Source organism: Crocodylus porosus, unplaced genomic scaffold, assembly GCF_001723895.1.
Source record: "Crocodylus porosus isolate Cpor-Errol unplaced genomic scaffold, CroPor_comp1, whole genome shotgun sequence".
Taxonomy (NCBI): Eukaryota; Metazoa; Chordata; order Crocodylia; family Crocodylidae; genus Crocodylus; species Crocodylus porosus.
This window is the reverse complement of record NW_017728949.1, coordinates 25,072,990-25,085,474: the sequence shown is the minus strand read 5'-3', so window position 1 is coordinate 25,085,474 and position 12,485 is coordinate 25,072,990. Positions and strand designations below refer to the sequence as shown.

Genomic DNA, 12,485 nt, shown 5'->3' with positions numbered 1-12,485 from the left:
CTTTGCTGATGTGCTGTTCACATGTTATCATTTTGTGATCTGTGGATAATGATACTTGCAATGTGTCATGAGGATTAACAGTTTTGAAGTGCTATATAAGGTCAAGTAGTAGTTCAGTCTCTGGTGCTGCTGTGATCCACCCTCTAAAACTCCCAGACCCCATAATCAGAAGGCTAGGCCTGTATATTCAGGTTGGTTTTTTTTTTAAGCATTCATTACTGAGTTTAGCATGGGTGGCTCATTGTACTGAGGAAAGGGAAAGATGCACCCACTTGTACTGCATGTGCATTTGTTTAATTTAAAATTAGCAGGCCAACTGGTATAAGAGAACTACCTCTGGCCCGGGAAATTAAGCTCTCCCATGTTGTGGAGCTTTGGCATTATCTGAATGACAGGTTTTTGTGTTTTCTATTTGCAAACAGAAAAATGTAATGGCTGCCTGGGATTTTTCTTTTTCTTTTTCTAATTCTGAGTAAACCTTTTCATGGCAAGGCTGGAGGGTGTGCGCAGGGTCTCTTGTAACATAACCCACAGTCCCTAGTGCCCATAAGAAGGGAGATGGTGTCTTCATCTACTCTTAATTTGGCACACTCCTCCCCCCCACCCACCCTTTTCCAGTAGCTCCCCATGCAGTATGGACCTGATTTGCTGGCCCCATTAAACCATTGTCTGAATAAAAGTGTGGGGCAAAGGCTGGTGGAATAGGAACTCGGAGTGGACCAGACTGACAGGACTTCTTATATACCTCTAATCTGTCTCCCAGCCTGTTCTATCTTGTTCCTTTGGGGAGGACTTAAAGGACAGTTTCAGTAACATTGTTCAGTACTGGGGTAACTGAGGAGGAAGCTTCTCCATTCCACTGAAACATTTAAAATGTATACACTAGTAGTCTGGCATTTAATATATGCGGATATAATCTAACCTATAGAAGCTGGGAACTGGTATTTTGATAAAAATGGGGCTCTATAGAGAAATGCTGCTGTAACTATACTTGAAATCTGGAATGGTATATACAGGCATGCGCTGTGCTTTGTAAGCTTCTTTCTTGCATGCATTGATACTGCTACATAGTACTATGAAGAACATAATTACTTTGTAAACGTTTATGTTTTTCTGTTGAGAGCAGTAAAATAACTGTTATGATTTTAAATAAGTGATGTAATATTGCCAGGGGCTGAGACATTAGCAATAAAGCAGACTGATTTGAGTGATGGGTTGAACTTTGTATTGACATCTAGTTAGGACCACAGGTCATTTAACTGTTTATCCTTTCAGGAAAAAAGGTACCATTCAGTGCTAACCATCACAATTAGGGATGCATGACTTACATTTCAAAGTAATGTATTTAGTAGTACAGTATGTGATAGTCACATGAAAACGATCATGAGGGAATGAAGAGGATTATGATCCTGCTTTAGTCATGGATTTCCTTGCAAAGATTTTTAGTTTTGGTCACATTTTTTAAAAAGTTAATTTATGTTACTTTGTACTTTGGATGTTCTGGTTTATAGATAGAACAGCTTCTTTTTCTTGTCTGTAAAGATAACTTTCTGTATCACAAAGCACTTAAACATGCCATCTTTGGCATAGACATTGTATATTTCAGTTTTGAAAATAAATAGGTGGCAAACAATTTGCAAAGGCACCAGCTTGTGCAAGTACAGTTGCCTGTTAACCTGTATCAGCAAGGCAAACAGGAGCACGTCTTGTGTACAACATCAAATCCCTTCAGACCCCTAGATACCACAAAGCCCTCCAAACACATCTCAGTAAGAAATAGGGGTTCACCGATAGAGAATTTTTGGGCCGATACCAGTGGCCAATTTTTAATGAGCCATATCAACCAATACGATCTGATTGCTGATATGCAGCTGGGCAACTTGGGAAGCAGCATCTGGCTGGTAAGTTTGTTGTGGGAGAAGGGCAGGGACAGATCAAGGGCCCCTGTGGTGCGGGGGGATGTGGGGCTGACACTGGGGCAGGGGCAGGCACTGCACAGCTGGGGCAGGGCAGAGCACGGGATGGAGCCACAAATGGCTTGTCTACAGCAGGGAGTGGGCTCCCGCTGCTGCATGCACCTGAGAGGGTATCAGGGGCGTGTGCCCCTGGATTTGCACATTGGGCCACTGCTGCCTGCCTGCAAGATTCCCCCAAAGGAAGGGAGAAACTTGGGTCCACCCCACCATGTTTGCAAGCATGTAGAGAAATCCCTCTGCAAAGGATTTTCCCACCTGCCTGCTTGCCAACCCATGCAAGGAAATCCCTTGCAAAGAGATTTCCTCAAGTGCACCTGCAAGCCTGGAGGAGGAAACTCAGGTTCTCCCCTTGACATTTGAAGTTGCGGGGGATCCTTTTGCAAGGGATTTCCCTGAGTAGGTCTGCAAGCATGGAAGTACTCACACTGGGTTCACACCTCTGCACTTGTAGACCTGCTTCATACAAAGGGATTTCCCCAAGTACTTGGTAACGTGGAAGAGGGACCCCAGTGAAAGTACCCCAATCTGTGTTTGCAAGCACACTTCAGGGAGGGCTCCCTTGCAAAAGGATTTCCCTCTGGGTGCTTGCAAACGTGTAGCAGGGGACTCAAGTTTTCCCTGATTCTAGAAATACTCCAAGTTGGGGCGAGGCAACCAGGGATGACTATAGATGTTGATGGATTGCAATCAGCTGTGCCATAACATATTGGCACACAGCTGATCACACTCCACCAAATATAGCTGTTTCCAACCTGTGATACAATGCAGATCGCAAAGTTAAAGCAGAAGCATGTGGTAAAGTACTCTAGATTTAAGGCTGTAAAATGAGCTTCTAAGATCAAACTTCAAATCACACTTTCTACCCCAACCAGAATGTTTATAGGAAAAGAAAAAAGGGGGAAAATATTGTTTTACTTTTGAGGGTTTTTTCTTTTTTCACCCTGGCTCTCTTTTTCCTCCTCCCCCAAAACAATGAGGCCTTCTTTTGCCAGTATTTTAACACGGAGCATGCTCAGAGGCTAGGATAATAGGCACCAATGGAAAACCTAAAATAACTACATTTGTATAGTATTTACTTGAATACAAGGCAAGTCCTTCCCCCCCCCCCGTTCCCATAAAGTTGTAGGAGGAGCCCCTTGTCTTACATTGGCATACTAGGAAACTATTAAATACATTACCTATCATCAGACTGCTGCCAAAAGCAACATGTGTTCAGTAATGGAAACCAACTGTGAAGTAGATTAAATTGCAGCCAACACTGAGTGTGACTCTCAAACACATGGCCCATATGAGGCAAACATTACTGCTAAGAACCTATTTTTTCTATTAAAATCAAAATCTTCCCCTCCCTACATTAAAAACAAAACAGGTTGCATCACTTTATGTAAAATATTCTCCAAACTAACATAGAATCTTCTCATTTACATCCTTTAACACCTACCGTTTCATCCACCTATGTGCTTCTAATCCTCTGGCATCGTTAACCTCTTCTTTACATAAAGCCTCAACAAAATGCATCGCCCTCCCTGAATTATCCATTTTAAGTGATCAGCATTGCCTTTTATTCCACATCATATTAACATTTCTGTATCAGTTCTCATATAACCACACAACAGGCTTCCCTTACCAACCACAACTCTTCAGATGGCATTACCTGTCATGCTATCATTAGTTTCCTCCCAACCCATCCTGTTATTCCCCCTGCTCCCACTCCCTGTGCTCAGAATTTTCCCAGAACAGCATTCCCCAGTCTTTTAAGCTCCACTTGTTCATCTCACTCCTTGCTCCCAGCTCCTCTTCATCTCTTTCAATATATGTTCACAGTTCATGCATGATTACCTGCACACATTCTTGTGGTGTGAAAAATAGCCCTTTACACTCCAACAGGTTCTTCATCTTCTATGTGGCCATTCTCATGCACATTATCAAGAGTCTCATTTGCCAGCCCATTTGCTCTTTGGTTCATTCCATACATTACCATCTCATGTCAATACATTACTCCATTGGGTTCTCTTTGCAAGCCTCCCCACCTTCTTCCTCACCTTCCAGTCAGCATGGATTCACCAGAGACAAGTCATGCCTGACCAGCCTGATGAGGTGACTGGCTCTATGGATGTGGAGAGACCAGTGGATGTGGTGTACCTTGATTTTAGCAAGGCTTTTGAGATGGTCTACAACATTCTTGCAGGCAAGCTAAGGAAGTATGGACTGTAAGGTGGATAGAAAACTGGTTGGAGCATTGGGCTCAGAGAGTAGTTATCAGTGGTTCAGTGTCTAGTTGGCAGCTGGTATTAAGGGGTTGGTCCTGGGACTGGTTTTGTTCAGTGTCTTCATCAACGACTTGGAAAATGGCATAGTTTGCACCCTCAGCAAGTTTGCAGGTGACACGAAGCTGAGGGGAGTAGTAGATATGCTTAAGGGTAGAGCTAGGATTCAGGGTGACCTAGACAAATTGGAGGATTGGGCCAAAAGAGATCTCATGAGATTCAACAAGAACAAATGCAAAGTCCTGCACTTAGGATGGAACAATCCCATGCACCAGTACAGGCTGCGGGCCATGAACAACTGGTGCCTCCTGAGACTGGGGGGGCACAATTTGTAGTCAGTGGCATCTTTGGCAACCAATGACCACCTGCAGGTGCTGGCAGCATTGGGGGGGGAGGGGGTGAGTGGCGACCGCCCATGGCGGCAAGAGGAGGTGATGGCGAGCGGTGACTGCCCACAGAAGTCAGCAGTGGTGGCCAATCTTCTGGGGGCATGTGCCCCCCTCCCGTACCACCCCAAACAAGTCACCTGTGCTGGGAGCTGACTGGCTGTGCAGCAGCTGTGCAGAAAAGGACCTGGGGGTTACAGTGAACAATAAGCTGAATATGAGCCAACAGTGTGCCCTAGTTGCCAAGAAAGCTAACGGCATAATGGGCTGCATTGGTAGGTATGCTGCCAGTAGTCCAAGACAAGTAATTATTCTCCTCTGTTCAGCACTGGTGAAGACACGTGTGGAGTATTGGGTTTAGTTTTGGGTTCCCCACTACAGAAAGCATGTGGACAAATTGAGGAGACCAGAGAAGCAACAAAAATGGTGAGGGGGCTGAGGAACATGACTTAAGAGGAAAGACTGAGGGAACTGAGCTTATTTTGTCTAAAGAAGAGAATATTGAGGGGAGATTTAATAGCAGCCTTCAACTACTTGAAGTGGAGTTTGAAAAAGGATGGAGCTAGACTGTTCTCAGTGGTGGCAGATGACAGAATAAGGAGCAATGGTCTCAAGTTGCAGCAAGGGAAGTTTAGGTAAGACATTAGGAAGAATTGTCTCACTAGGAGGGTAATAAAACCCTGGAACGGGTTACCCAGAGAGGTTGTAGAATCTCCATCCTTGGAGATCTTCCAAGACCCAGCTAGACAAAACTTTGGCTGGGATGAACTATTTGGGGATGGTCCTGCTTTGAGCAGGAGGTTGGACTAGATGACCTCCTGAGGTCCCTTCCATCCCTAACTTTCTATGATTTTCTATATACTCGTGTTCCCAAAACATGTGGTAAGGCAACTCTATGTTCTCACAGTTTTCACTTGGGCATTTTTCTGATCTGTGTAATCCCCATCTGCATAACCTCTCCCTTACTGGTAATACCTTTTATGCCACCATCCATATGATTTCTACATGTTACCTCTTCACCTGTGCTTCCCGCATCCTTTGCCACACTGGCTGACTGACTCAGTCAGGTTCCCCCCTTCCATTATTCTGCCTCTGTCCCTGTTCATTTCAAGGCTGCTTTTATTTTCCCATTTTTTCAGACTGCCTTCTAACAGTGCATATTGTACTATGAACTTAGCTCTTGCATAGTGGGCTGGGTGGGGGGAGAGTCTAACCCCAAGGCATTTTTCATCCCTCCTCTTCTTCCCATGTCCTCAAGACTTCTGGCAAAGTACCTGCAAAAGCTCTCCATTTTCCCTTTCATCCATCCACATTCTGCTAATGAATTTTGTATAAATAAACGCCTCTAAGTTCAGCATTCTCCATCTTCCTGTTCCTTTTCCCCTGTATATCTCATGCCTCACCACCCACTCCCTTTTGCTGTCCCGGGAAAAGGCACACAATTTTCTTTGCATCCTTCATGCTTGTCACATTGTGCTTCATCAAGGAAGCACAATTCCTGCATAGAGGATCACTGGTAATAAAATTGTCTTTGTCAGTTCAACTTTACCTTGTTTAGACAACAGCCCTCTGGAATCAGAATGCTATCTGCCATATCTTGGTGATCTTATCTTTTCCTGGGTCTCGTTGTCTTTCCTTGTCATGTCCATCTGTACTCTCAGAATCTTCATTCCTTCTGTGCAAACCACAGTCTTCCAGCCCTTCCCTTATTCCCGTTCGGTTACAGTAACCATGCTGCTGTCAGAATAGCATGGTAGCACCTATTGCAAGCAGTCCACCTCAGCATTGACTTTTTTAACTCATGGCGAACCACAGCAGTGAATATATTTTAACTTCCTCTTCAGTCCCATAGCTGAGCTGCACCTTTCTGTCTCATTTCCAGTGAATCCTGTTTTTTTCACCAGCCTTTAATGTCTGGCAAATATCATCAAATGGGGCCCCAAACAGCTTATCCAGAATCCTTCTGTAGCCCCCTCTGTCAGCCTGTTGCATCTAATTAGTATGTCCCTGCCCTCTGTGAGATGGAACTAGACTAGATAACCCTGTGCCTTGTCTTCAAATACATTTTGGAGGATCGCAGGACTTGACAGGAACACCTGGTTCCAATCATGAGTGGGGGCTAATTAGCACATGGATCCTTTGTGGGGAGTATCTGGAGCGCACACACATGCTGAGCTGTGGTGTCACCAGGATTGGAAATGCTGTTGTTTTTGCTGGGACCCAGCCCAATGAACCTACATGATAAATCATGAGCCTTTGGCTTTGGACTAATATGTATTTTTTGTTAAAAACTCAGATCAAGTATACTCACCTGGCAGGGGAAACACCATATATCTGGGTCCAAGAAGGCAGTTTTCCTTAAGCCCTGTCTGGGATAACTGTTCTTCTGGCCTTATTTAGTACCTGCCAAAGTGTTGGGGGTTAAAGCCCATTTTATGGAAATGAGAGGCTCCTCCCTAGCTTGCTCCTGCAGCCATATGGCTGAGGGCAGGCAAAACTTGGGGGCATCTGAACCCAAAGCCTCCAGGCTTGGGCCTGCATGTAGGATGTGCGCCAAAAGACATTGGAAATGTCTAAAGCCCCTGGTGGTAGTGGAGGATGTTTGTCTGTTGCAGGGCCACATGTGGTTCTGGACTGATTCATGAATTTGAACTCGGTTTGGCTTGAAACAAAGAATTTCTTTAAAAATATATATCTATACACACACACACACACACACGAATAGGTACAGAAGTGTTGCTTAAATGTGTGTTTATGAAGTATTTGTGCTAAAACTTGTAGTAGTTTCAAAAGAGGTAAGCTTCATCAATTCTGGATGTCTGTGAGTACCTATAGTAATTTCCCTATATGCAAATTATTACAGATATGTTTATTTTTAGGTCAGGGTTTTCAAATTTGCTTCTAACTTCCATGTGCTCAAGGAAAGCAGGGTCTGACAGCAAGGAAGGGTGGAAGGGGTTGCAAGGATAAGAATTTCTGGGAGAGCAAGGGACCTGAGCTCCAAATTTATTTGCTTTGCTATGGCATTGGGAGGGGAACAGTTCAAAGGCAAACCTTCAATAATTAGATTCTGTACCTGGCAAATTTATTAACTTTATAATTTTTCCATATATAGACTATAATTATTGGGGTAATGTTATAATCAGGGTCATCTCATACTCAAATAAATACAGAATATAAATATATGACACTATAGGAAGATTTGAATTGGAAGAGTGGCTAGATGAAAGTCATCTGTGATGGGGGTCAGAATGGGCCAAATTCATCCCTATTCTGAAAGTAGGTACTCAGCTAGTTAAGGGCAGAAACAACATCATTGGTCTTAAAAAGATTACTACAATTTAACAGACACTTGGTTAAGACAGCTGAATACAGTTGTTAAAGACAGGTGATGGGCTTGCACTTGATTCCTTCATTATCAGTCTTCTGTCAGCCAGGAACTTCCCACTGCTCTTTTCCTTTCTTAGATCAAAGAAGGTGAACAGAAGAGAAATTGTATTACTCATATCTTCCCCTATGACCAAATCCGTCACTGTTAAGAAAGGTTCAAAGCATTACATATAAAACGTCAACTCCATCTTGAAGGGGCATGTTGATTTAAGTAGCACAGTGTTAAGTCTCAAAATGTCATGGTTTGTCAGGACCATTTGGCTAGTTCATGGGTTCTGTGGGAGTTGTCAATTAAAATCATCACTGGTTACATACAAGTTTGTATTTTGTTTCTGGTAGATGCCATTTTTATGCCCACAAGAGATAGTGAAGCAGAGTTAAGTGCAGCTGTTACTTCAGAACTTATATGTTGGGAAATATTTTGGTAAATGAGAAGCCTTGCCATAAATACCAGAGAATGCATTTAACTGGAGTTTACGGGACATGATTATAGCATGGAAGAGTGAAAAATAAAAACCAGTAACTAGATAGTAACATAGGCTGCTTGTAGACATCAAAAAAATCCCCAAACCAAATACACTTTACCAGATGAAGCCGCGTGTTAGTTCAACCCAGCTCTGCAGCATCTGTATACATTGGGCATTTCAGTGGGGCTTTTTGACTCTTTTGGCTAAAGCTGATTCAGTAAGCTATTAGATAAGCTGTCTATTAGGCCAGTAGTCCCCCTTCCTCTCTGTTAGGCACTGGTGAGGTCTCAGCTGGAGTACTGTATCCGGTTCTGAGCACTGCACTTCAAGAAGGACATGGATAAGTTAATATTTTTACCTTTAGTAGGTAAGAAAATCAGGATTTGTACTATTGTAAACCAGTACCGGTACTGCTACTGTTGTAAACCAGTAACTCTAGAAGTGATCTGCAGGCCATATGATCAGAGAAATTCTATGCTCTCTGTATTCCTGGTTTCATGTGAAAGATTACATTTTTTGCAGTTTTCATCTTTGGTAATATTCTGTGGGATGTTGAGCTATGCTTGAGAGAGGGACTCAGCTACTTGCTGGGCAATAAATGCATGTGAAGCAGAACTCCATCATGAATTCTGTTTTATTTCTTTTGCTTAAGCGACAGAACAAGTGGGAGATGGGTACATTGGAAATGTTGAGAGAGTTTTTACATTTGAGCATTTCCCTTTTTTGTTTCTTCTAGGAAACAGAGATGAAGGTACACATGCACACAAAATTTTGCCTCATTTGTTTGCTGACATTCATCTTTCATCAGTGCAGTCATTGCCGCGAAGAGGGACATGACCATGGTCCTAAAGAGAGCCAGGTACACAGCCATAATGACTATCAGATCTCGGAAGCATCATATCTTCAGAATGGAGGAACAGAATCTGCACCAAGTAAATTTTCAGTGCTGGAAGCTGAAAATGAACAAAAATACTACATTGAAAAGCTTTTTGATCATTATGGTGAAAATGGAAGATTGTCATTTTTTGGTCTGGAAAAACTGCTGATAAGTCTTGGCCTTGGAGAGGTAAAAGTAGTGGAGATTAATCATGAGGATATTGGCCATGATCATGTTTCCCATTTGGATATTTTAGAGGTACAAGAAGGGAAGCATTCTCATTCTCATAACCATGCTCATTCCCATAGCCACTCAGGTGCAGAAAACCAAACTGGCATTTCCACAAAGAGAAACCATAAATGCGACTCTGAGAAGGAAACAACACGGACATCTGTAAAACTTGATAGTAAACATGTTCATGACCACATTCACCACCACCATCGTCACCACCATCTGCATTATCAACTTGAACATAATGGTACACGTCATTTTCACAATGAGTCAGTCAGTCACAATGAACATGGAGAGCAGAACCATGAGCCTTCAACAGAGACAAATACAACTCAAGAACAACCTGACAGAAAACAACGGAAACACAAGAGGAGACGAAAAGGGAAGAAAATTGGGGAGACTTTGGGAGATACTGCACAGGACTTTGTTCCAGACCATGAGCCAGATGATCAATATGAGCATAATCATGTTCATAAACACGATCATGTACATGATGGATCTCACTCACATGTACACGTTCATGAACACGATAATGATCGTGCTACTGGTCATGGACATCAAGATCCCAGTCCTGATAGTGAGGATGGTTACCATCATACCAGCAAGCGTGAAGCACCTCATAAACAGATTAATGTAAAAAAACATGCTATATTTTCAGCACATAGTCACAAAGATCATGGTGATGATGACCATGAACACGAAGAGGTGAGTGCAAACCACAGCTTCATTATTATTGTGAAAATATGCCGATAGAAGGAAGCATAATAACAGATAAAGCTATTGCCAATAAACACATGTGAGAATAAGGCAGTTAAGGTAACTTTGAAAAGCACTAAAATGTTTGCTGATGGTGCTTTGTCTGCTTGTTGATTTGGCTACTTACCCTGTGTTTTTTTCAGTAACTGGTTATTTACTTTTGGATGCAGGGGGTGTTTGATTCAAAGTCATGATGCTAAGCTATTTACATTTTAAGTATTGCTTTTTCCTCCTCCCTGAAATTCATATAGACCTTTTTTACAATGTTTGACTTCTTTCTGCATCTCTTAAAGCTTTTAATGATTTTGAAAAGTTCACAGAACCCTTCATAGTAATAACATCCATATCTCTCCTATATGCCTCACATTACAGAACTCGTGGTCCTAAATTCTGACGATGTAGGGGAAGTAGATGCAGAACAATTACGTATATATGGGCTGTACATTGAGTCAGTTTTAGAATTAAATTTAAAATGGAATTGCCTGCTAGATGAGATGTGGAAGTGTATAACTATGTTGTTTCTTCCGTGCACCAGAAGTTGTCTTTGTATTTTTGCTTTTTATTGACCTTCCCAAGTAAAACTTGAAAAATCTGAAATCCATTTTCAGTGATGTAATCAAGTTCTGTTTATTCAGTGCGGGGCGGGGGGGATGATACATAATACAGCAACTTTTACTGTTTATCCTCCCTACCACCTGGCTTAGCATACATTATTTTCCCCCCTGCTCATGACGTAATGTTGTTGGTCAGAAAGTTCTGAATGCTTAATTCAGACATTTAATTTTCCACAACTGTATGCTTTTGACTGAAGTTACTAGTTAATGCTTACTTTGTTGTGTTATATACTTGCAGTGTTTAAATGTCACTCAGCTGCTGCGGTACTATGGTCTTGGAACCAGCTCTCCAATATCTCCTGAAACGTTTATATACCTGTGTCCTGCGCTGCTGTATCAAATTGACAGAAGGCTTTGTATTGAGCATTATGATGAGCTTCTGGTTGAAGACTTGAATAAAGATAAAAGTGCAACAGCTCAGAATAATGATAAAATAGGTGCCTCGGGTAAGTAGTATTTGTGTCTAAAATTACTGAATTCTAGATGGTAACTCCTTAAGAACTACATTTTCATATTATTTTACGTTTCCGTTGAATGTTTATTCACATGACTTGGTATACAGTGAAAGAATGGTTGACACATTTCACTCTTTTACTAAAACAAAATTAAAATTGAAACAAAATTAATACTAGACCAAAATTGAGGTAATTCCCAGCTTAAATGCAACAGATGAGGAGTGTGGATGGATCACAACTGTGCTCTCATGTAGTTGTGAGCACTGTGTACTAGTCATTTCAGGTTAGATCATCTCTAAGGCTCCCAGCTGAACCCACACATGGGTGTTTTCTCCCTGGTTCCTCTGACTTCTGGCATTAATAATTTAAGGCTAGAACCTATTCTACCTAATAGGTGCCTTAGTGGAATCCTGTTCCTCTCTGTTAATGCTCAGCATGGGAGGTTAGTCTTTCTCCTTTCTACCTGTTTTTTTGTGACTTAGTCTTCAGCTATAAAGATGATGTATTAAAAAAAAAAAAAAAAAGGCTTGTTAATGGTTTTTCAGGGACATAGAGCAGTGTGGAATAGGATTGTATTTTGGTGCCTAAACCACTTTCCTGCCTAATTGTTGGTAGGATCTGGCCTAGTCTCATAATCATTAAAATCCTTGAACTTTTAAATGGCTAAGCATGAAATTTGGATCTTTTGAACTGCTGAGAATTAAGACTTTTTTTTCCATAGTATTTCTGACCAAGTGTGCCAGTTGTGATATGGGCTTTACTCAGCTGTGCTCCACTTCCAGAGTCTTTTCTATTGGAGCAGCCTTTTTAGTCTTAAGCGGTTTTCTAGGAACTACCCCTATTATTCAGGTACATTAATATGATCTTTCCCCAAGTCCAGACAAAATAAATGTAAACCCTTTTATATTTGTGGGACAGTTGCAGAAATGTTCTGTTGGGGGCACATTTTTTATGACTTGAAAGTATTCTTATAGTTTCATAGTTTCTAAGGTCAGAAGGAACCTGAGCAGATCATCTAGTCCGACCCCCTGCCATGGCAGGAAAGAATACTGGAGTCAAATGACCC

General features: G+C 41.9%; 1 protein-coding gene across 1 annotated transcript in view; it reads left to right on the top strand.

The window, feature by feature from the left end:
• SLC39A10 (solute carrier family 39 member 10) overlaps window positions 1-12,485 on the top strand; it is a 79,196-nt gene that overhangs the window by 29,222 nt on the left and 37,489 nt on the right. Inside the window, exons 2-3 of the mRNA XM_019553883.1 lie at window positions 9,223-10,299; window positions 11,203-11,410. Of these exons, the coding sequence (XP_019409428.1) occupies window positions 9,232-10,299; window positions 11,203-11,410 (1,276 nt within the window). The 5' untranslated portion in view covers window positions 9,223-9,231. The remainder of the gene's footprint in view (window positions 1-9,222; window positions 10,300-11,202; window positions 11,411-12,485) is intronic.